General features: G+C 48.3%; 1 protein-coding gene across 1 annotated transcript; it reads left to right on the top strand.

Moving 5' to 3' along the window:
- The first annotated feature begins 348 nt into the window (after positions 1 to 348).
- Positions 349 to 19,545, top strand: IDS (iduronate 2-sulfatase). The gene is made up of 9 exons (XM_040265417.1): positions 349 to 602; positions 988 to 1,124; positions 1,683 to 1,860; positions 4,526 to 4,614; positions 6,271 to 6,471; positions 7,891 to 8,061; positions 10,205 to 10,331; positions 12,138 to 12,311; positions 14,947 to 19,545. Exons 1-9 carry the CDS (start codon positions 509 to 511, stop codon positions 15,417 to 15,419), a joined length of 1,644 nt encoding a protein of 547 aa, XP_040121351.1. The 5' UTR covers positions 349 to 508; the 3' UTR covers positions 15,420 to 19,545.
- Positions 19,546 to 23,156: the final 3,611 nt, after the last annotated feature.

Below are 23,156 nucleotides of genomic sequence, written 5' to 3'. Positions count from 1 at the left end.
CCATGGAAGGAGAATGGCATTCGGGTGATCTGCAGGGAAAAATACGAGTTTTATAGACAGAAGAGGGAAGGGAAGGGCTTCTAGGTGAAAAGCATTGCAGGAACAAAGGCAAAGAGGCGGGAAACTGCTGGTTGAGGACAGTGGTTGCAACGGATATCTTTGAGGACACCTGGAAAGAGCCCCTGTGCTCCTGTCTTAACAGGGGCGGTGGGCCACTGCGAGACTCTCGGCCAGGTGGGCGGAGCCACCGCGCCCCGCGAGGAGGTCGGCCAGGTGGGCGGGGCCGCGGGGCGGGGCGGGGCGGGCGCTGCGCTAGAGTCAGGGCTCCGCCCACTGTGGCCCGGATCTCGCGCAGGCGTACTCGCGCTCGCCCCCGGGCCCGGCTTGTGCGGCGGCTACAACCGCCTCGCAGCTCTCCTGGGTTTCAGATGAGGGACAGGCGGCGGGGGCGGCCCGGCCCTGCCGAAACCTGTCGCCGTCGCCCTGGAGCGGATGCTCTGGGGTAGAAATGCCGCCACCCAGACGTTCCCTACTATGGCTTGGCCTGGTCCTGGGTGCTGTCTGTGCCTCTCGCGGACCCGCGGCGCTAGGCAACGCCACAGGTGCGTCCTTCGTCCCCATTGCGCGGCTCCGTCTCTCGTTCCTCCTTAACTCCCTCGCTCCTTCTCTCCTACCATTCCGTCCACCCTTCCTCCCCTCCCTCGTACGGACCATCGCTTCTCCTCTCCCTTCTGCTCTCCCTCCCTGTTCTTTCTCTCCTTCCTTCCCTCCCTCCCTCATCCAGGCTTGAGGCCACGGCCAGAGCCTAACCTTGCCACCCAGGACTGAGGCTTCCACTGTGCGTCCGCTTCCACTCTCCCTGGCTTGGCTGGCTGGGCTGTCAAGGCTTCGGTGCCAGACTTAGGCCTCTTGGTACCGTAGCATCTGCCACTGGTGGGGGTTAGGTGTCAGTCCAGGGGATTTCACTGCAGCCCCTCCCCCATGCAGATCCTCTGAATGTCCTTCTCATCATCGTGGATGATCTACGCCCCTCCCTGGGCTGTTACGGGAACAAGCTCATAAGGTCCCCAAACATCGACCAGCTGGCCTCCCGTAGCCTTCTCTTCCAGAATGCCTTTGCCCAGGTATGTCTGGGCACCTCTGGATGTGCCCCCCTCCCAGTGTGCACTGAGGGTTGTGGGATGGCATCTCTTTATTAAAGGGGAACATGGTCTGGAAAATGGTGGTTGAGAAAACCTGGTTGTCCACTGGCAAGACATCTGGTTGCCTTCAAGGGGTACTTCTGGGGTGGAGGGTGTGCCCTGGCCCTGTCGTGCTCAGGCCAGTCCTGCTCAGCTTTCTTCCCCACATTGGGGATTGCCTGGTGCTGAGAAGGAGGGGGTGCTGCCATGGTGGTCCTCCTCCTGTGCCCCCCAAGACCCTGCCTGCTCCAGGCCCCCGAGAGATGCCATCAGGCAGAAGGACACAGTCATCTGCTGGATAGAGGGGCTGAGGCCTTCTGCTCCTTTCGGGAAAGACTTCTTTCTGGCATAAGGCCCAAATCCAGCTGGTTGGCTTTGAGATCTGCATGACTCAGCCACCAAGCTGTTAGCTGAGGACCCGGGAGGTTGCCTGGTTACCTTTTAGCTGCCAGACGTTGTTTTTCTCTGAGGACGTGTCCTTCTGTTTCTGCTCCCTACCAGCAAGCTGTGTGCGCCCCGAGCCGCGTGTCCTTCCTCACTGGGAGGAGACCAGACACTACCCGCCTGTATGACTTCAACTCCTACTGGAGGGTGCACGCTGGAAACTTCTCCACCATCCCCCAGTACTTCAAGGAGAACGGCTACGTGACCATGTCGGTTGGAAAAGTCTTTCACCCTGGTACTGCTTGCCCTGCAGAGTCTGGGCTCTCTCTTCTTTCGTGCCTGGGGACTGGAGACCCCTCCTGGGATTGCAGCTCTCTCTGCAGAGGCCTTTTTGGGCTCGGTGGACACCTTGTTAGTCACTGATGTCTTTGTCCAAAGTAGCACTTCTCACCTTGACTTTGTGTTCTCACCCAAAGTGAGAAATGGTAGAAGAGCTTTTTCTTCCTTTCGGATACTGGTGATGGGGGGAAGGAAGCGGGGGCCAGCTGCCTGTGAGTCCAGCTCTGCACCTGACCACCTGTACCCTAGGCTCCCTGGCAGTAAAGTAAGATAAGGGCAGCTCTGTTGACTTGCCCAGTGAAGAGGCTGCAGTTTTGTAGGGGTTGTCTGCCCACTGTCTGTGGGTTAGGTCAGAAAGAGGAGAGTGAGCTGGTACCAGGGTCTCTGACCTTCAACACTACCAGGTAACTGGCTCTCTTCAATGCCAAAATGAGAATGCTGAAGCAGATACTTTAATTTTTTTTTTTTACCTTGAAGTAATTCATGGTTATTTTGCAAAAAGTTGGGTGGAAAAGAAGGAAAGTATAAACTACTGCTGCTGCTACTGCTAAGTCACTTCAGTCGTGTCCGACTTTGTGCGACCCCGTAGACGGCAGCCCACCAGGCTCCCCTGTCTCTGGGATTCTCCAGGCAAGAGTACTGGAGTGGGGTGCCATTGCCTTCTCCGAGTATAAACTAGAGTATAAATTACCTGTACTTGCGGCACATGGAGAAGAGCTGTATTTTGATGAGTGCATTATTTTTCTGATTTGAGATTTGCCTGTATGTACAGTTATATACTGTGAGTGTTTTAAGCACAAGCATTTCCCCATGTAGTGACTCTTGACGCCATCGTTTTTAATGGCAGCACAGTGGTAACAGAGACATGTACAGTAGTTTAGTCCTCCTTGTTTTCAGGCTCTCTCACTTCCGCCTTCCATGGGATGGGCATCTCTGGAGGCAGAGTGAACTGCTGATGGGCAGTAGCACTGGGCTGTGGGCCTCTGGCTTCCAGTCCCAGCTCTGCCACTGCTTTGTTGTCGTTCCCTCATCCAGTTGGGTCCAGATCTTTGTGACCCCATGAACTGCAGCACACAGGGCTCACCAACGTGAGCCAACATGCATCACCAACTCCCGGAGCTTTCTCAAGCTCATGTCCATTGAATCGGTGCTGCCATCCATCCATCTCATCCTCTGTCGTCCCCTTCTCCTTCTGCCCCCAATCCTGCCACTGCTTAACTGTGCAGTTGACCTCGGGCAAATCTTCATCATCTTTGATCCTCCCATTCTTCCTCTGGGAAGCTGGAGTGGTAGCTGCCTTGATTCCCTTCCCAGGGGAGCATGGGGGTACATTGTGAGCCCAAGCTCTGTCTCCGACGGAGCACTTATCAGGAGGGGCTGCAAAGTTGGGCCCAGTTTTGAAGGCGGATCTGCCAGGAATCATGTTGCGTGGCTGAAAGGCTGGCAGCACTAGAACTTTCTGCTCCCATCTTGACACCCTCGCCTGAGCACCACTGGAGGGAGAGCCAGGGAAAGGAGACACAGTGGAGGGGAGATGGTGCTTCAGGAAGGGGGCCTCCTTCCCAAGAATGAGCTCATGGAATTGTCTTAGTGGGGAGGACAAATGCAGCACTGCAGCCCTTGTGGAAATACATTTTTCAAGAGGGTCTTTGTTCTCAAGAACCGGTTCTGTCAGGGAGGAGCCTGCCAGAGGCTGACTTGGCCTCCTTGACTGAGTGCCTGGCCACCGCCCTGATCCTCTGGCAGGCTGGGGGTGGGGTTTTCTCTTGGGTGTCACTTCCCCAGGGAGGAAGCTAAGGCTGGTTAGGTCAGGTCACTTGCCCAAGGTTGCATGGGCACGGAGGCCAGTGCTGGGGTTTGGAGCAGGTCTGAGCGACGTCTCGGCACCTGTGGTGTTGAGAAGCCCTCTTGCCTGCTGCCCCTTTGCCTCAGGCCCACCTTGCCCAGCTCGTCATGGCAGTCCCCTGGTGTGCCCATGCTGCCCTCTCGCCTCCTCCCCGCTGAGCCACACAGGCTTTCCCTCCCTCCCTCCGTCCAGGGCACTCACTGCACCCTCTGCCTGGACCATGTCCCCTCTGTGCCCAGGGCTCCCCGCTTCCACAGTGCTTCTCCTCCCCAGATGCCTGCTGTCCTTCCTGGGTGCTGCACGTCGTTATTTTGTTTTCCCAAATAGACTGTGGACTACTGAGCTTGGGTGGGTTTCTGTGTCATGAATGAGCACTGGACCTGATGTCCTAAGGCAGGGGTTCAAGTCCCATTCCCCTCGCTTCCTGTCTGGTTGGCATCCAACAAGGCACCGCTTTCGTGGAACCTCCCCTGGCCTAGCCATCCCTAGTTGTGCCCGTGCCTCTGCTGCCTTCCTCGTTGGGTGGGGAGAGGTGCCAGCGAGGGCTCATCGGGGCCACGTCCAGTGCTCAGTGCTCAGGAAGAAGCCTAGAGGGACAGCTCTTGTGGAGACTTCTTGTCATCTGGCCTAGCTCCTGATCTTATAGATGAGGAGACTGAGGCCAGAAAAAGGGTTTGGCCCTTCCCCAGTTGTGTGCAAACTGTACATTTTGGGTGGGGAGGGCATTGAGGGACTCACTATGCTATATTTAATGACTTTTCCTTTTCCCCCCAAGGCATATCTTCCAATCATAGTGATGATTCTCCATATAGCTGGTCTGTTCCACCTTATCATCCCTCCTCTGAAAAGTATGAAAACACCAAGGTGAGGCTCTGAAAGGGGTACTGTTCTGAAGAGGAACCTCTTGTTCTCTGTCTAACAAATTAAAGTCAACTATTACATGTATTCTGTGTTCTTTTTAGCTGGTTCTATGTTGAGCTTTGTGGCTTTGGTTTGTGATCATGAATTGACAGAGACAAGTGTTAGGATCTTTAGCATTAGGTCCAGTGGAGAGGTGGCTGAGTTTTTAGAAGCTGGCTGGGATGTGTCGCTCTAGAAGCTTCTGCTCTAATGTGTAAGACTTATTTAATGGCTCTTTTGTGTTCCTGGATAAAGCTCTGTGCAGAGGGTTAGAGGAGATGCTGAGACATGGAAGGGAGAAGACAGACCTGTGCTCTGAGTGCCTCAGCCCAGATAGAAAGGCTTTCCAACTGTCTGTCTCTCTGTCTCGGGCCTAATGGATGTGTTCTGGTGCTGAGACCTTTGATAGGGGCTTTAAAGTTTTAGAGCATTATGAAAACAAGGACTCTATAAGGTAACTTAATGATGGTTCAGAGGAAACCCCCCCCCAATGTATAAATGCAACTAAAATTCACATTTAAGAAATTCAGAACACCAGCTAGAGCACTGAGAAATTACATGTTTCTCAGAGATTTTTAGAGCCACCATGTGGGAGAAGGGTGTGGATTGGGGGAGATTGGTGGGGTGCAGAAGAATTTTCTAAATTCGTGGCAATTTTCATTTCAGAATACAGTGAAAGCCAGAGGGCTCTGACCTTTGGCCGGTGGCTTGAGTGTTAACAGAATGAGGTTGGAAGACTGCATCTCAAGCCTTCTGTTCCCTGAGATCATCTCCCTACTTTTAGTGGCCTCACAAATGCCAGGTCCCAGAAGCCATCCCTCATGTCATTCTCAAAGCGATGAGTCTGACTGCACCGCATCCCAGGGGTGCTGCAGACCATGTGAGCATGGCGGCTGAGTGGGTGCTGAGAGGCAGGTGCTGGCTTCCTGGCAGGGCAGCGTGGGCAAGGCAGGTCTCTGAAAGGATGCTCCCCAGCGAGATGTGGCAGCAGCTGCCGCTGCCTCTGCGTGTTTGTGAGGCAGAAACCATGGTCCAAACTGAAATTGGCCTTGTGGCCAACGTGTCCGCTTTAGGAAATGAAGCAGTAGGTTCAGTTCCATCCTGTGCATGATGTACATGAGGGCCTCGAAAATCTACCGACTGTCACTTTATCCAGTTAACTGCAGCCCTGTCACTTAGAAGCTTTAGTCTGGCTTTGAAATTGAAAACATTTTTTTTTTCATTTCCCTAATGACATTAAGTATCTCTACATGTAATTATTGGTCATCTCTCTATCTTCTTTGGGGAAATATGTATTCAAGTCCTTTGTCTATTTCTTTTTTTGTTGAGTTGGAGACAGCTATTTTTTTTACTCATTAGTTTACTTGGGTTTCCTTTAATTAATTATGACATAGAGACAGAAGATACACAACAGGAAGCTAAGTGCTGGTGGACTTCTGGCCTCTGTCTGGAAAACAAGAAACACTTCTGTGTTTCGGTACTGCTTCGTGTGTGCCTGTCTAGTCTGGATGACTAATACTTAATGTTCTGGAGGAAAAAAGCTGAATTGGTTGTGTGAAACTCTCATGACTTCTGTTTCTTGCATTTAAAAAGCTGATTTTCTATGTTTTGTTTTGAAAGACCTGTAGGGGACCAGATGGAGAACTCCATGCCAACCTGCTGTGCCCCGTGGATGTGGTGGATGTGCCAGAGGGCACCCTGCCTGATAAGCAGAGCACTGAGCAAGCTATACAGTTGTTGGGAAAGATGAAAACATCGGCTAGTCCTTTCTTCCTGGCTGTGGGGTACCATAAGCCACACATCCCCTTCAGATACCCCAAGGTGAAGAGCTGGCTGAGGGCTGATCCAGCATAGCTGTGATAGCTGGGTCATCATAAAACTGGCCACATCTGGCTGTCCCCAGTCACCAGGGCTGCCTGATGACACTGGTGTACTCAGTGGTGGGATGCTGGGTTTCAGAGGTCAAGGCTAAGAAGTGGACTTAGGATAGTAATCTATTTGGAAATGCTGGGTTTTCTACTTCCTCCACTGGAGGGTTTTTTCCTTGGATACAGTGAGTCATGTAGTGGTGGATGGTGAAATCATCATGGAGAAGGGCGGTAGAGCCGGCCACCCTAGCTTGCGGTAAGCGGTGGTCCTTGAGACACCCCTCCAGGGGCTATGCAACCCTAGTCAACTTAACTGCCTTTCCCCTGCCCTGTATGACTTGTTCGAGTCTCAAATCCTGTGCTTACATGCATATTACTTAGAGTATGTAGTCACTTTTTTTGCAGAATATTTTTCATTTTTCCCTATCATGTTTTCCCCGGGCCTAAGCAGCCCATCCTTTTGGTTTCACAAAGCATGCCCATAGTTAGCGATGGGAGTGGAGACCAGAGGCTGCTCTCTGATGCTGTGGTTGTCTGCCTTTGGCTGGCCCAGGGCATCAGGCCTTCAGGCCTTCCTTGCAGGACCTGTCAGCCCTCTTGCCAGAGGGGGACTCACTTCTGTGTCCCATGCAGAAGGAGCTAGCCTACCCCTGGGCCTGCTCATGAGGTTGGACCTTGGCCCAGCTTTGGGGAACCTGGCTCCTGGGAATGAGTGTTCTCCGCTCTCCCAGAATTGCTGAGTTGCTCCCTAGGCCTGGACTGTCCACAGAAACCCCTGCTTTCCTGCCTCAAGTCTGGGATTTTGATCTGTGCAGGCAGAGGGTACCTGGGTGACCAGCCTCGTCAAGGCCCTGGGCCCTGAGGCTTTCATGAGCCTCCACTTCCCAGCTGGCAGTGTGGCATAAATGTCAAACTGAGACATAAAACATAAATGTCAAACAACTCATTGCAGGGGGAATGACTCACATCCTGTGTGACTGCACTGGGGCTGTTCCTGGTGTCCCCCAGACTGTCCCCTTTGCTGTGTCTCATATGCTTTCACTGTTATAATCGTAGCCTGTGAGCTCTCCAGTGACTGTCTGAACACGAGAGTGGTTCGAGGAGCTGGCAACACCTCTCCACATGTTTTCTAGTTGGAGGGGAGGTGGTGACAGAAATAGGAGGGCATCAGTCCCTATGAGGGAAGAGAGCTGTCGCTGATTGGTTTGCAGGAAACCAGTCGAGTGATTTCAGTAGCACTGGCATCTCATGACAGTGACTTTCAGAGGGGGAGACACCTGTGTCAGTGCATCACAGATTGAGAGAAGAGGTCCAGCATGTGCCTTTGCCAGAAGAGTGACATCCTGGTGGCTTTGTGTGCTTTTCCCCCAAGGAATTTCAGAAGCTGTATCCCTTGGAGAATGTCAGCCTGGCTCCTGACCCCCAGGTCCCCGCTGGCCTTCCTCTGGTGGCTTACAACCCCTGGATGGACCTCAGGCAGCGGGAAGACGTCCAAGCCTTAAATCTCAGTGTGCCCTATGGCCCAATTCCTGCTGACTTTCAGGTACCAAGTTTCTATGTGTGAAGCATCCTGTGGAGCACAGGGGTCGGGGGTGGATGTGCTGGGTGGATCGAGAAATCTCCCCTTCAGCATCCCCATTCCAAAGAAGGGGATTTTCAGGAGACTTGGGAACTCACTGGCTGGGGCCCCAGGGTGGAGATGAGGCCTGGGTGACCCTCACTGATGGGAGATGATGTTGAATCCAGGTGACAGTCTGTCAGGTGAAGGGTGGTTGGCGACTCCTGTGCCTCCTGAAACTCTGGGTTTGCTGGTCCTGGTGAGTCCCCTCTGTGGGAAAGCTGACACGTGCACCTGTTGGTGTCAGGAGGTGGCTTAGTGAGTGGGGCCTTGGTACAGAGCATGCGGGGCACATACATGGCCAGTGCTGTCCAGCTGCTCTGTCTGGGGTCCATTTGTCATGATGTGGGGGTAGAGCAGTTCCAGAGTTGGAATTCTTGTGCTGACTTGCCAGCCCCCCTTCCCTGAAGTGCAAAGCAGATGTTGAGGACACTCTTTCTGGAATATTCCATATGTGGCCCTGCCCTTCTGTTACCACATGAACACTCCAACGGGCCCTCTACATTGGAAGGCAAACAACAGTGTTTTCACACTGTCTTCGTGTTGGAATCGACAGGTGTGCTTTGTGGGAAATGCAGGTTCTCGGATTCCACTCCCAGCTTCCAGCTTTCTGAGTCAAAGTGGGGCCAGGACACCATGCAGCCCACAAGTCTTCATGGGGATACTGATGCAGGTGGCCCAGGAAGACACTGAAAACATGATCTCCTTCCTTCCCTTGAAAAAGGCAGGGGCAGAGTCAGGCCAGCAGGCAGCTTCTCCTCCAGGAGCCACTCGGGCTGAGAGTCTGGGGAGGGTGCACTGTAGGCAGCTTGTTGGAGAGAACATGGCTATGATCTCCTGCCAGGTGACAAACAGCCCAGAGGAGAGGCCTGCTCATGGCCGCCCTTAGGGTTGAGTTGTATCCCTCAGGAAGATCCATGACAGTCCTGACCCCCAGGGCTTCACGTTGTGACCTTGTTTGGAAAATGTGACATGAGTGAGCTCATGCTGCCATAAGCCGGGCCCACATCCACTGTGACTGGGGTTCTCATGAGAAGAGAGAGACAGCAGAAGGACTCCACGGGTGGCTGGGGCAGAGGCTGGAGCCCTAGAGATTGCAGCAACCACCCTAAACTAGAACATCCTTCTCCTGGAGCCTTCAGAGAGAGCCCAGCCCTTCCTACATGTTCAGTTTAGACTTCTGGCATTCACAACTGGGAGACAATCTGTTTCTGTTGTTTTAAGCCACCAAGTATGTCATACTTTGTTAGAGCAGCCCAGGATATGAATACAGCTTTATGGCATCTTTGGCATGACTCTCAGAGTTTGGGACGGTAAAGCGTCTGCCTACAATGTGGGAGACCTGGGTTCAGTCCCTGGGTTGGGAAGATCCCCTGGAGAAGGAAATGGCAACCCACTCCAGTATTCATGCCTGGAAAATCCCATGGACTGAGGAGCCTGATGGGCTATAGTCCACGGGGTCACAAAGAGTCAGACACAACTGAGCGACCTCACTTCACTTCACTTGAGAGTTTGGGAGGCTGAGGTGTCAGTTTCTGTGTACATGGTCATCTCCTGGGACTCATAAGGATATGTGAAGGAGACAGAAAAGAATAGTAAGAGGCATATCCATCCAGTGTGATCTGTGCCCAAAAGTGAAAACTGATTTGCTGCTTTGCCTCAAAAGTGGGAATTTGGCTCTGGCTGTGGAAGGCACTAGTGGTGAAGAACCTGCCTGCCAGTGCAGGAGACGTAAGAGATGCAGTTTCAATCCCTGGGTCAGGAAGATCCCCTGGAGAAGGGAAATGGCAACCCACTCCAGTATTCTTGCCTGGAGAATCCATGGACACAAGAGCCTGGAGGGTTATAGTCCATGGGGTCACAAAGAGTCAGACACGACTGAGCAACTTAGCACACACACATGTGGAGGCGAGGGTATGGGGAGTGAATGAGTGTTCTGTTCTTGTTGAAAATGTCGCCAAGGGTGCCAAAGGGCTGGGGCTCAGGAGGGGCGCTCAAACAAGCACTGTATCTGGGTATGCCATACACATTAAATCGTAGTCACTTGCATTACTATTTTTATCTGCAGCGGAAAATCCGTCAGAGCTACTTTGCCTGTGTATCCTATTTGGATACACAGGTTGGCCGCCTCTTGAGTACTCTAGACGACCTTCAGCTGGCCAGCAGCACGATCGTGGCACTTACCTCAGATCATGGTAAGTGTTTTGAATGGCCTTGGTGAGTCACTCAAAGCATCTGAACTTGTCTGTGAAAACTTCCCTAACTTGCGTGAAATAGGTGTGTATTCTCTTCCGTGAATCAGGAGTGCCCTGAGTCTGCAGTCTTGGCTGCTTTTGTGTCCACCTTGTTAGACCCAGGACTTCTCTCCATGGAGGCCAGGCCTCTGTTGAGTCAAAGAAGTATCTTGGCTGGTGGAGGTGGGTGGGCGGGATGGACCTCATACTATTCTTTCTTGGTGAACTCAGCAGGAGCCCCCATTTCTCACCAAGAGAGTTGGAGGACTCGTAGTTTGTCTGAGGAGGGTGCAGAACAATGCTGGCAGAGCCCAACATGGCCTTCAGACCTGACCCCTGCTGTCCTCTCTGCTGGGATCCTGAGGCTCACTACTCTGGGTCTCTAAGGAAGTTTCCCACATGTTCCAATAATGAAAATATCTTTTTGAAAGAATTCTTTTGTGGGGTGTGTTTGGGGCCAGTGAGCTCCTTTCCCCATGTCCCTGTGCCTCAGTTATCCACTCACAGCAGTCTTGTTGGTCTCATCCTCACCCACACCCCCATCCCCAAATTGTTTTGAAGCCAGGCTCAGGTAGGTCAGTTTTCTAAACAGTATCTCTAATAAATTTGGCTCTTTTGAAGTTTGACTGTACTACCATTGTCCTACTTAGAAACAGGAAAATAATTCTCTAATATTGTCAGATATGAAGTTGGACAACTTTAGATCATAGCATGTGTTCATTGTGATGAGAAAGAAGCACACAGAGCACACTGCCCTTTATCCCACTTGCCCAGAGCTAACTGGTGCTGACAGATAGGCATCCATCCTTCAGTCATGCATATCAGGGAACTCGATGTCATGAGTGTGTGTGCATATTGTATAGCCGTGAAACATGGCAAGATCAATTGTGCTTGTGTCCTGTTTTGTTCCCTGGTTTGTTTTTTCCACTTAATGTCATAGACAGTTCTCTATGTCATTTCTCACAAGCCTACCTTACGCCTTATAAAGACCCATATTATTTTGTTAAGTATGGAGGTGTCATAAGTTTTCACTGTTTCCCTAATGATCTGCCATCACCTTCGGAACCCTTCTTAGTGCCCAGTTTCCTCCTCCAGTGCTACCCTGGCCCCTGCAGCCCTGTGAAGGCCAGGCCAGCTGGAAGCTAGCTTCTGCTCTGAGGCAGTTGCACTTGATGACAAATGGCCCTTCCTAAAGGGCCCTCCTGGTACTGCCTACATCCAAACCACAGAAGCCTTCTTGAACCTGTACATGGCAACTTGACATGATTTTGTTTATTTTTTAATAAATGTACAGTCTCTCTCTTTTATATTTTTTATATCAGAAAGGGCACTCAAAGTGATTGGAAATTGCCAACTTGGGGTATTCAAGCTGTCTTTTACAAGAGGTATTTTAAAGGAGACTTAGGAATTGTTTTTAAATCAAGATTAAGCATGTGGAACCAGAAGTTATTTTCTTTGGTCTGTGGTATTTCGTAAAAATTGAAAAAGATACACATGTCTTTTTAAATGTGAGAAACTGTGCCCCAGTCTCACAGATCTTGTTTTTGTGGTACACACTCACAAGTGCAGACCTGAGCTTGTGTGATTTGAGTCACAATGACTCTACCTCCTACCTTTCTGTGTGGTAATTCTAGCAGAATTTCTTCTAGATGCTGAGTTTTTGCTTCCTCTGGCATTTACAACAGGGAATGAAATGGTATCTAACTGAAGTGAGCAAGCCGTGAGGTGCTGATTCACGTTCTGTCATGCTCTGATTTTTATGACCAGGATGGGCTCTGGGTGAACATGGAGAATGGGCGAAATACAGTAATTTTGACGTCACTACGCGAGTGCCTCTGATGTTCTATGTTCCCGGAAGGACAGCCCCGCTTCCGGTGGAAGGCGAGAAGTTTTTCCCTTACCTCGACCCTTTCGATTCCATCTCAGAAGTGCCAGAGCCAGGTATGGAAATGCAGAAGTGATGCTACTTGACAGCAGGGATGCCTTTAGTTGGTACAGAAACCCCCTCACCACCCAGCACAGGCCTTTCTACCTAGGGCAGGGGAGCGGCAGCGCCAGAGTTGATGAGGGTGGCCCCTGTCCATGGGGGGCTTGGAAGGGGGAGGGGCAGAGCAGGGGCCACCCCAAGATGGGGAGAGCCATCATGGAGGTGACAGGTGTGTGCTCTGAGCTCAAAGCAGGAGGCAGGGGCTTCCGCCTTACAGATGAGCAGAAATTCATTGCCTGCGTCCTTCTGACTGGGACTCAGCACTCTGCAAGGGGATGATGGCCACCTCAGCTCCTCCATCTGGTGTGGCGCCAGGTCTGTCCCATCAGTGGCTCTTGTTTAAATTTTTCTTGGTTCTAGCCCATCGTTCTGGCCTTTCTGGATCTTTCCAAGTTTGCTCTCTACTGCCCAGTTTTTTTTCTGAACCTTTGATTTCTGTGTGCTGCATGCACTATCTTCTTTCATGTCATTGATAAAAATGTTAAACAGTTTGAAGACATGACCATAGCCCTTTATTTGCTGGGAGAAATCTTCTGACAGGTTGAGAATCCTTTTTGAAACTTCAGAGGGAGATGTTGAGCAGCTTATAAATTGATGTTGCTGTACTGTCATCCCATTTCTTTTCAAATTTTCTCTCAAGCCTGTATATCTTCTTTGATCTTTGGACTTGGATTTCCAACAGCCAGTCTAACGTGCCCAAAGCTGAATATCTGACCTTTGACTTTAAGCCTTTGATACTCTTCCCCTTTTCAGGAAATGGCAGTGGTTGCCCAGGCCAGAAAACCATGCTGATAGTGGCCCGTCTTTTCTCTTACGGTCTGTACGTGATGAGCAGTCTTTCAGCACTCCTGCTACTCTTCATTCAGAATCCGTCTACACCATTTCTCCCACTTACCGCCACCATCATGCCCCACACTGCCACCTTCTCTTGGTAAAACCTCCTGGCTTGTGCCCTTGATCCCTAGAGTTTTTCTTCAGTGAGCCTGATGTTAACAGCTTCAGTGAGCCTGTTAAATCCCAAGCAGGTGGTTTCAGAACCCTGCTCTGGGGCCTCCTACACGCCTGTCTCAACTCTGAGTGAAAAGTTATTACAGTGGCCGGCTGCCACCTGGGTCCCTCGTATCTCCCTGAACTCACATTTTTCAAGTATCCAGGGCAGCTATATTGTACAGTGTTCCGCAGTCTGGGTTTGTCTGACTGCTTCCTGAGAACCAGATTCAGGGTAAACCCTTTGGACACATGCTGCACCCTGTGAGGTTGTGGGTTCCACCTGTATACCACTGGGGACACTTCATGGTGGCCTGTGCCATTATTAGTGATGTCAAGCTGGACTGTCTGGTTAAGGTGGTTGTGTTAGACAGGCCTTACCATTGTAAAGGTATCTTTTAAAAAATATTCTTTACCTTTATTTTTATTTTACTTAACAAACCCAATGTGTTGGAAATAAAATTGAGCCATATAAAGCAAACTCTTAAAGATCCAGAAAGGCTAGAGTTATGGCCCAGAGTCACAGTAAATTTTAACAGGAGTCACAATAAAGTGCAGGATTTAGCCTTTAAAGATAAATCAACAACAATGAGATATCATTTCATACCTGTTAGAATGGCTTTTATCAGAGCAGACAGAAAACGACAGCGCTGCCAAGGGTGTGGAGAAATAGGAGCCCTCAGGCCTTGCCAGTGGCAATGTGAAATGATCCAGTCCCTGTGTGAAAGTTTGGTGGGTCCTCAAAAAGTTAAACATAGAATAATCGCGTGACTTGGCAGTTCCACTCTTAGGTATATATCCCACAGAACTGAAACCAGGTACTCCAAGAAAACTATGTAGAAGAATGTTCATAGCATTATTAGTAGCCCAAAGGTGGGAGCAACCCAAGTGTCCACTGACAGATGAATGGATAAGCAAAACATGGCACATCCATACAGTGGACTATCATCCAGCCTTAAAAGGGAAGGAAACTGATGTGTGCTATGACCCAGGTAGACTCTGAAGACATGATGCTAAGTGAAAGAAGCCAGGCACAAAAAGACAAACACTATGTGATTCCATGTCTGTGAGGTGCCTAGAGCAGTAGACACACAGAGACAGATAGTAGAAGGGTGGTGCCAGGAGCTGGAGGTGTCATTTCACAGGGACAGTTTCAGCTGTGCAAGGTGATGATAGTTCTGTGCTGGGTGGTGAGCATGGCTGTACAACAGTGGGAACGTCCTGAGTGCCCCTGACCTGGGCATAAAAACCTGGTCACAGCGGTAAATTTCGTGTTGTTTGTATTTTACAACAATAAGAGGGAGATGGATGAGATGCAGATACCCAGAAAGGAGGGATCGGCTGGGTGATGTTGTGAGGCTGGGAACAGACTGTCCTCAACAGACTTTCCCCAGCAGTCTGCGCCTTACCTGAATCACCAACACACTGGTGGGTCCTACATTTAAATCGTTTCTAAAAGTGCCAGCAAGCTGAGAGTACCTTCATTCTGCCCTACTGTTGGTTTTGTTCCTAAAGCTCTTGGGCTAAAAATAAATGCTGTAAAAGAACACAAATCAGCATGTGGGGCTTTAACTTGCTCCATGGGATGGCTTCCTCTTTCAGGCCGGCAAACTGGGGACCTGGTGGAGCTGCTCTCTCTCTTCCCCACACTTGCTGGACTTGCGGGGCTCCGTGTCCCTCCACGCTGCCCCATCCCCTCGTTTCACATGGAGCTGTGCCGAGAAGGCCGGAACCTCCTGAAGCTCTTTGAAGACCATGGTGAGGAAGAGGAGCCCCATGTCCGCAGTAATCCCCGGGAGTTGATCGCCTATAGCCAGTATCCTCGGCCTGCAGACTCTCCTCAGTGGAATTCTGACAAGCCGAGCTTAGAAGATATAAAGGTCATGGGCTATTCCATACGCACGGTAGACTACAGGTATACTGTGTGGGTGGGCTTCAATCCCCAGGAGTTTCTGGCTAATTTTTCAGACATCCATGCAGGGGAACTATATTTTGTAGCTTCTGACCCTTTGCAGGATCACAATGTGTATAATGATTCCCAGGGTGGAACCCTTCCCCAATCATTCATACCTTGAGTTTGCCAACCACAGAGATCATACATAACGCCAGTGAGAGAAGGAATTAGATCTGGTTTTTCATGATTACCCATACTACTGGAATCAACCCCAGGGGCAGGGAGTTAAAACCTGCATCAGTAATTTGGCCTAAGAATATGTAACAGCCACAACTTTTGATTTTGTCATAATTGGCCTGAACCTTTTCTTTCTTTTTTATTTTTTTTGGTAACAGTCATAGCTTATTTATTGAATGAATAAGCACAGAGTGAGCAAGTTGAAATTGTCATAGCTTCAGCTATCAAGAGCATAGTAACTGAACATAGCACTGTACTCAAGAAATATAATACTTCAATTATTTGTGAAATGTAGTACATTTCAAAATGTAACCACATGTCAAATTAGGTTTGACGCTATAATTCCTGGTTCTTTTGTTTATAATTTAATAATATATCTAATTTAGCCCGATATACTCAAAATATTATATCAACATGTACCCTAGGTTTTTTTTAATGTAAACTTAATAATGCTAGATGCCAATACCTGAAAGTCTAGCTCTAACTTTTCCAAGATTGCAAATCTTCAAATCCAAAAATAAAATATGCATGAGGTGATTACCATGGAATTTCTATATCAAATAATAATGTTAAGTAAACTAGAGGCATGCAATGTATGAGAAATTTAGTTAAAAATTTTCAGAGACTTTCTGGCGCAGACAATAATTTGTTAGCAAGTAATATGACCCTTGATCACCACGGCCATCTTTAAAAGGCATCTTTATTCACAGTGGAAAATAGTTGAAGGCATAAATAGTTGAATTGAGACATTCAAAACCATTAGCATTCTTCTTCTCTGGGGATTGTTGGTTGCAGACATGTATTTATCCAGGAGGCAGGAAGGAAATAGTCCACTGTTAGTTGCTATTACAAATAGCATTAATTTTAGTAAATTCTAAATTATTTTGAGAACTGTGAAAACTATTCATTAATATCATATTAGGTGATTTCTAATTCCCCAGATGGTAGTTCTGTATTCACTAAATAAAGTTACCAGGAAAGGCAGGTAGTAGTAATAAGCTTAGCCTATGTCATCTTAAAAATAATGGAATATTCACAGGTCATGTTCACTACATGTTGATCCGTCATCAGTAGTCATCAGAAGAGTGAAGCACTCTGTTAATAAACATTAATGTAGTCCTGTATCAAGGTAACTTCTTATAATTCTTTACATGTGCTGCTTTGGTGTTTAAAAGGTAAATGTTTGTGAACCAAAATACAGCAAATTAATTTACTGCACTGTATTACATTGTAACCAAAAAGGCAAGATATTATAAGATTACTTCAAATCAGTAAAATTTCAAATACAGATTTTTGTTTTTACTAAGCCTACAGTGGAGGCGTATATGGTGACACAACAGTCTTCTAATTGATTCAGTGACTTCATGTTCTGCCAACAGTTTGTACTTGCGGAGTGAAGGGCCCTGTTCCTCTCTGCTGATCCCATCTCTCTTCTGGAAGCCTCTACTTTTGTGGATGGTGTCCGCCAGCCTTTTCTTTTTCCTTCTCCATCCTCTCTATTGCTCACATCACTTTGATGCAGAATTTTACAATCCAGTCCAGTTTCTCGTGATGTCTTTTCAGGGTATTTAGCTTTATCTCCTTCTTTACAGTTATAAAGCTTTTATTTCGAAGCTTTTATTTTGAATTCCTGGTTGACTATCATCTGAACACTTCATTGTTTTTTCTCTTTATTTCTTGAAGCACATTTTAGTATCAGAAAATCTCCAAATTGTCCTCTTAAAGTTGTAAGCTGAACTGTGCTAAAAAGAGCAGAGTGACTGGCATTCTGGCTGTCTCTCACCTGCGTGACAAAAGCCACTGCTGGGTCTGCTTGGGGGCGTTTTGCATGTAGATCTGACTCTGCAGGAAGAGCTTCTGTCTTCTCTTATCTCAGTGAGGGTGCAGACTCAGAATGCTTCTTCTCTCCTTAGGTCTTAGCTTTCCTTGGCCTCCCTTTACAAATGTCTCCTTTTAGAAACTCGGCTGCATTTCACATACAGGGGCATGTTCTTCTAAATCAGCTCACAGGTGATGGTTGCTTTTTGTGTTTTTGACACTGATGCCAGGGTGGAGCCACTTGTGCACATCTCCAGCATTCATCGAGACAAGCAGCTTCTCTCTGGTTTTCACATATCAAAGCTGACCACATTCCTTATCTTGACCAGACTTAGGGAAACCACATCTTTGTTGCATCACGTAACTTTTCTCCAATCCTGCTGAACTGGACACATTATATGAATGGTTCTTTAGTCATTCTTTGTAGAAATCCCTATTTCACTTGAACCAGGAAGTCTTTCATGCAGTTTACTTGAAACCCAGACCAGTGATTTCAGAAATCTTGAGTGGCCCTAAGTCAGAGGCTCAGATACATGAAGGGGCAGCTTCTGCTTCAGGGTGTCTGGGCGGGGGTCTGAGAGCCTGCACTTCTGACCCTTCTCCTCCAGAGTGCCCTTTGAGAACTGTTGCCATGTGTGTGCTGACCAGTAGCCACTAGGCCCCAGTGACTTTAAATTTCAATGAATGAAATTACAACCAACATTTTAAAGGCAGAATTTCTGTTGCACTTGCCCTATTTCAAGTGCTCAAGAGCCAGTGTGGGTAGGGCACTGGGGCACTGTATCAGACAGATGCTACAGCCTTTCCATGTGGCAGAAAGTGAAATGAACAGAGCTGCCCTAGGTTAACTCTGAACCGGTTGATTTGATCCGCCTAGCTGTTGACAGGTTCTTCCCATGGGCTGGTTGTCTCCTGTTTGCCTGCAAAAGCTTGTCCAGCGAGGAGCCATGTGTGTTTGGTATAAATGCAGAGCAGGGAGTTCCCTCTGCCAACTGATCTCTTCCTCTCCACCACCATCACTATCACCCCAGCCCTTCCCTCCTCCTTCCCAAGTAGTTTACCTCCCCCCCTCTTTCCTTCCCTGCTCCCCTCAAAATCCATGTGTCTTCCTGAAATCCCTCTTTGATCCTGCCCTTTGAGAACACCGTTAGTGCCTACTTCTGGGTCTACACAGACCTCCGCTGAGCAGTCAGAGTCTTCCCTGACTCCACAAAGCCCCTTTCCTTGGCTGGCCAGTCTGTGAGCTGGTGCCTGACTCTCCTTTGCCGATCCCTCCCTCCCGGCCCGCCCCTAGGTTCTTCCCTCCCCCCCTTCACCATCCATCCATACATAATCATCTGCCTCCACCTGCTTCTATGCCTCCACTTCCAAGAGGGTGAGGGCTCTGAACTCTCTCGACTGCATTCTTGGATGAGATGAACGTCACTGAAGAATCTTGTGGGCACCTTACTTTAATAAAAGTTTTTTTTTTTTTCTGATTGTAAAATTAATATGTTAATTTTAGAAAAAAATGGAGAACAGAAATGTAGTAAAAAGTGAGAAAACACATCAGTATTTTACACCAAGATAGTCACTAAATATCTTGCCTTTTTGCGGTATAAATTTTTTACACTGTTGTAATCATAGTATGTGCTTTATCATGCAGTTTTATATTCCTATTTTCCTATGTGGTTATTACAGATACTTTATATTGGTGGTAGTATATTGTGTTGTGTAGTTTTATCTTAATTTCCTAAACTTTCTTTCAGTTATTGGCAATTTAGTCAATTTTCAGATTTTCAGTATTGTAAATAATGTTGTGATAAGCAGCTTTGTGAATAAAATGTTTTTGTGTGTTTCACATTAATCCCTTAGGATGGGCGCTTAGTGCCAAGTTGCCGAAAGCATCTCCATTTTAGTCCTTTCCTGCTCCCTTACGATAGTAAAACTGAAAATAAAGCAAACAAGCATACAGATAATACAGACCATAAAAACAAACAAAAAAACTCACCCTCCCAATAATAGCTGAAAGTACAATCCTATTTGAGCTTTGAATTCTTTGCTTATTAATGGCCTTGATCATTGTTCTCTGTGTACATTTGTTGGGCATTTGTATATCTCATGTGAGTTTGCCTTTAAATTTCGGGTTTTGCTTTCTTAAGTAATCAAACAAATTGCTCTTTTCCTATGTGATTTCTTCCCTGTCTTTTCCTATTAAACATGAGACCCATCCCAATCTAGAGATTTAATAAATATTCATATTCCTCTCCTTTTCTTGTGGTTGGTTTTTATACTTAATTTACCTTGTCTCTCCACCCCATGATCAGAAGAGTATATATGCTGATTTTGTAAAATTGGGAAGGCATGGGAAATGGTGAGGATGACCAGTAGCCACCTCTGACATCTGGACACCTACCACATTAAATCCTGTGTTCAGGTGTTTTGGTCTAAGGTAATGTTAGCCTGCTTTTTCACATTGCCAGCAGTTCTTGGTTACAGTTGTCATGACTGCACCACCCTTCCTACATTAATCTTTTTTTTTTTTTGACAGAAATTCTCAACTTCTGTACGCTTTAAAAAACTGTAGTAAAATGCATATAATGTCCGATTTACCATCTCACACATTATTAAGTGCACACACTGTGGATTAAGGACAGTCAGTGTTATGCTCCTGTTACCAGCATCCATCCTCAGAACTCTTCCTCTTGCAAAAGTGAAACTGTCCCCATCCAACAGTTACTCCCCATTCTTTCCCTCCCCCAGCCCCTGGTAGCCACCATTCTACTTTTTGTCTCTGAATTTGATTACTTTGTGAACCTCATATCAGTGAGATCATGCATTTAGTTGCATTTTGTGCCTGGCTTCTTTCGCTTAGAATATCTAAGGTTCACCCACATCGCAGCAAGTGCCTTAATGTCCTTCCTTTTTAAGGCTGAATACTCTTCCATGGCATGGATAGACTGCATTGTGTTTATCCATTCATCCCTGAGGGCACTTGGGGTGTTTCTACCTTTTGGCTGCTGCAAATAATGCTGCTGTGAACGTATGTGTACAAATACCCAGCCCATGCTCACCTCTAAGCAGTTAAAAATGGTGGGGTGTGCTGAGAGATAAGACTCAGCCAGCTACAGAAGGCAGGATTTCTCCAGACCCTAGCAAGGGCCTGGCCCTCCTCCTTCAGGCCAACTTCAGCGACACCTGCCAGATGTCTAAGCTGTCCCACCTCACTGTGAGAATGAGAGTGTATGCATTTCCAAGTGAGGCTCAGCTTCTTCCCCAGTGCCCAAGTCCAACGGTTATAGCTCCTCCTCTGAGTCTCAGATTCTGGCCTGGGCTCACATTGACCTGGAAGCCAGCTGCCCATGTCAGCCTCTGCCCATCGTCTCTTTGGGCCTTAGGTACAGCCCCTTGTGGTTGAACCTGCTGTCAGCCTCACCCCTCCCACCCTGGGCAGTCTCTCTTCTGTGAAAGAGACCTTGAAGCTGAGAAGGCTGTCACTGATAGGGGTGCTCGGGTCACCATACTGTTGTGATGCTCAGAGCCTTCACTTCTGTTGGGAACTTGCCCTCCATGTGCTACCGAAGCTCCTTGGGTATCTCTTCCATGTACTCACTTGCTGGGGCAGAGGCTGCCTCCCTGTTGAGTCTCTGATGTGGTCAAAGCCCACCCTCAAGGGCTTTTCTTTGAAACAGAGTTTCCTGCCCAAGAAGGCTGGGAGCCAATGGCCCTAGTCACCAGATGATGGCCATACTTGGCTCTGGATTCGGGGCCATGATTCTGGGCCTCCGATGGAGACAAGTACAAGCTGGAGAGGACAGTTGTGGTTTGGCTTGGCTCTGGATGAGGTACCTGCACAGGATCACATGGCACAGCCTGGGCAGGAGGAGCAGAGCCCTGGGAAACGAAGACGCAAGGTCTAGTGTACTTGGCACTGGCCAGAGAGCAAGAGTTAGGATGTGAACAAAGGCCAAGAGGTAATAAGGGCTTTTGCTTTTTCCTGCCTGCAACAGGCACTGGGATTTATGCAGGGGAGAGGGTTTGCAGCAGGACCTAGGCTGACATTTACCAAACCCTTGTCCTAATTTATCGTTGTTTCAAGTGTTTTGGAAAGAACCTTTTGCAACTGATTTATATTCAAAACTCATTATTTACTTAACAGGTTTTATCAATTAATCTCTTCCACGCTATTGAAAATGTGGCCTTGTATATGTGTTTAAGTGCACCATGAGTTATTGTATGAATAAATCACATAAATTTGCCATTATCAGTGTGTGCAATTCTTACTGCTGCTTCAGGATGGCTTGCTGCTGCCCTTAAATGAATAAGGCCTTCAGCAGCTCTCAGCGCCACAGTCCAGGTGTGCCGTGGGGTGGCTGCAGGAGCTGGATTCATGGTGAGAGAGGTGAGTTGCACCAGAGTGTTCTAGAAACACCATTCTGGGTGGTGATACTTCTGCCAGCTTGCCCTGCAGTTAGAGACTTCCCAGAAAGAAGGAGGCAGCAAGCGAGGTGGCCAGTTGGGTCTCTGTTTAGGGAAACCAGATACGCAATAGTAATGACTTAGAGGAGGGCCAACTTGTTTTCTTGAATGAAATGGGTGGAATCCTGGGGTCCCAGCTGCAAAAGTCACCACTTAGTACCTTGATTTAAAAGTACCTTGGTGAGCCTAGCCTTGTCTTTTTCCACCTGGCCTCGTGGATGGCTTTAAGTAAAGAATTGGAAAGTCTTTGAGGATGAAAGTGAGGACTCTGGAAGATCCATCATCCCTTTCCAAATGGGTCAGGACAGATTGGATGAACTGGATGACCCTAAGCAGGTGAAGTATGTCCCATGGGTCTATTTGCTGGCTTGTTTACTGTGACCAGGGAATATATGCATGCAGCAAGAAGTTTACAAAGCACAGATGTGTATGCAATCTTCATTGTGTGCAATTCAGTTTCTCTTCCATCCCATCCCTAGCCACTGCTGTTCCCTGAGACAAGCATGGTTACCGACTTCTTGTGAAGTGAAATTTGAGAAGGATAAACATGGTCCTAAGGAGGCAGGGGGAGGGTGTGGGTGTGGGGAGTGATGGAAGAGAATGGTGTCACACAAAGCTTCAGCGTTTTGGCCAGCAGCTCAGAATGCTGTCCTCGTGTGACATAGCTGCGGACTACATGAATGAGCATCCAAGAGGAGGGAGGTAATCATGATCACTCCATGGCCAGCCAGCACCTGAAGCATCATATGTAACTGAGGACCTGGCACAGTCATGGACCCCCAGAAGACCCAACCTGTCCTGTTAGGGACAGCTGAAGGAGGAATGCTCAACTTGGGAGAGAAAAGATTTGGCAGCAGGTGGAGGAGGGCAGTGGGGAGCAGAGCAGGGCACTATGTTGATCTCTGTAGAAGCATCATAGGAAAGGGAAATTGGACACAGTTGCTACCGGCCCCAAGGAAAGAAGCTGGAGGGAGACAGATGGTCGCTCAGTGAAATGCTGAACTCTCCAACAGCAACTCCAGGTTGGAAAAGCTTGCTTATACATGTGGTGAGGTCTCTGTCATCTAAGGTATGTAAGCAACACTTAGGCCAGTGGTTCTCAATGTGAGTTATTCTTCCCTTGGGGACATTTGGCAATGTCTGGAGTCACTTTTTGTTGTCACAAGTTGGAGGAGGGATGCTAACATTGAGTGGTGAGAGGACAGGGAGGATAGGAAGCATGCACAGGACAAAAGTCAGCTGGCCCATGTGGCAGGAATGCCAAGATCCAGAGACCCTGGCAGGTAATCATTTGCTGGAGCACAGCTGACTCCAAATACCCCTTCTGTCTCTGGAACTTTTATGATTTGGGGAAGACACATTCAATTATTAAAATAGTGTGCTGGCTATATAAGGGGAGTGGCCC

The sequence above is a fragment of the Oryx dammah genome, unplaced genomic scaffold (assembly GCF_014754425.2).
Source record: "Oryx dammah isolate SB20612 unplaced genomic scaffold, SCBI_Odam_1.1 HiC_scaffold_23, whole genome shotgun sequence".
NCBI classification, from domain to species: domain Eukaryota; kingdom Metazoa; phylum Chordata; class Mammalia; order Artiodactyla; family Bovidae; genus Oryx; species Oryx dammah.
The sequence above is the reverse complement of the archived record's forward strand: the minus strand, read 5'-3'. Positions and strand labels throughout refer to the sequence as shown.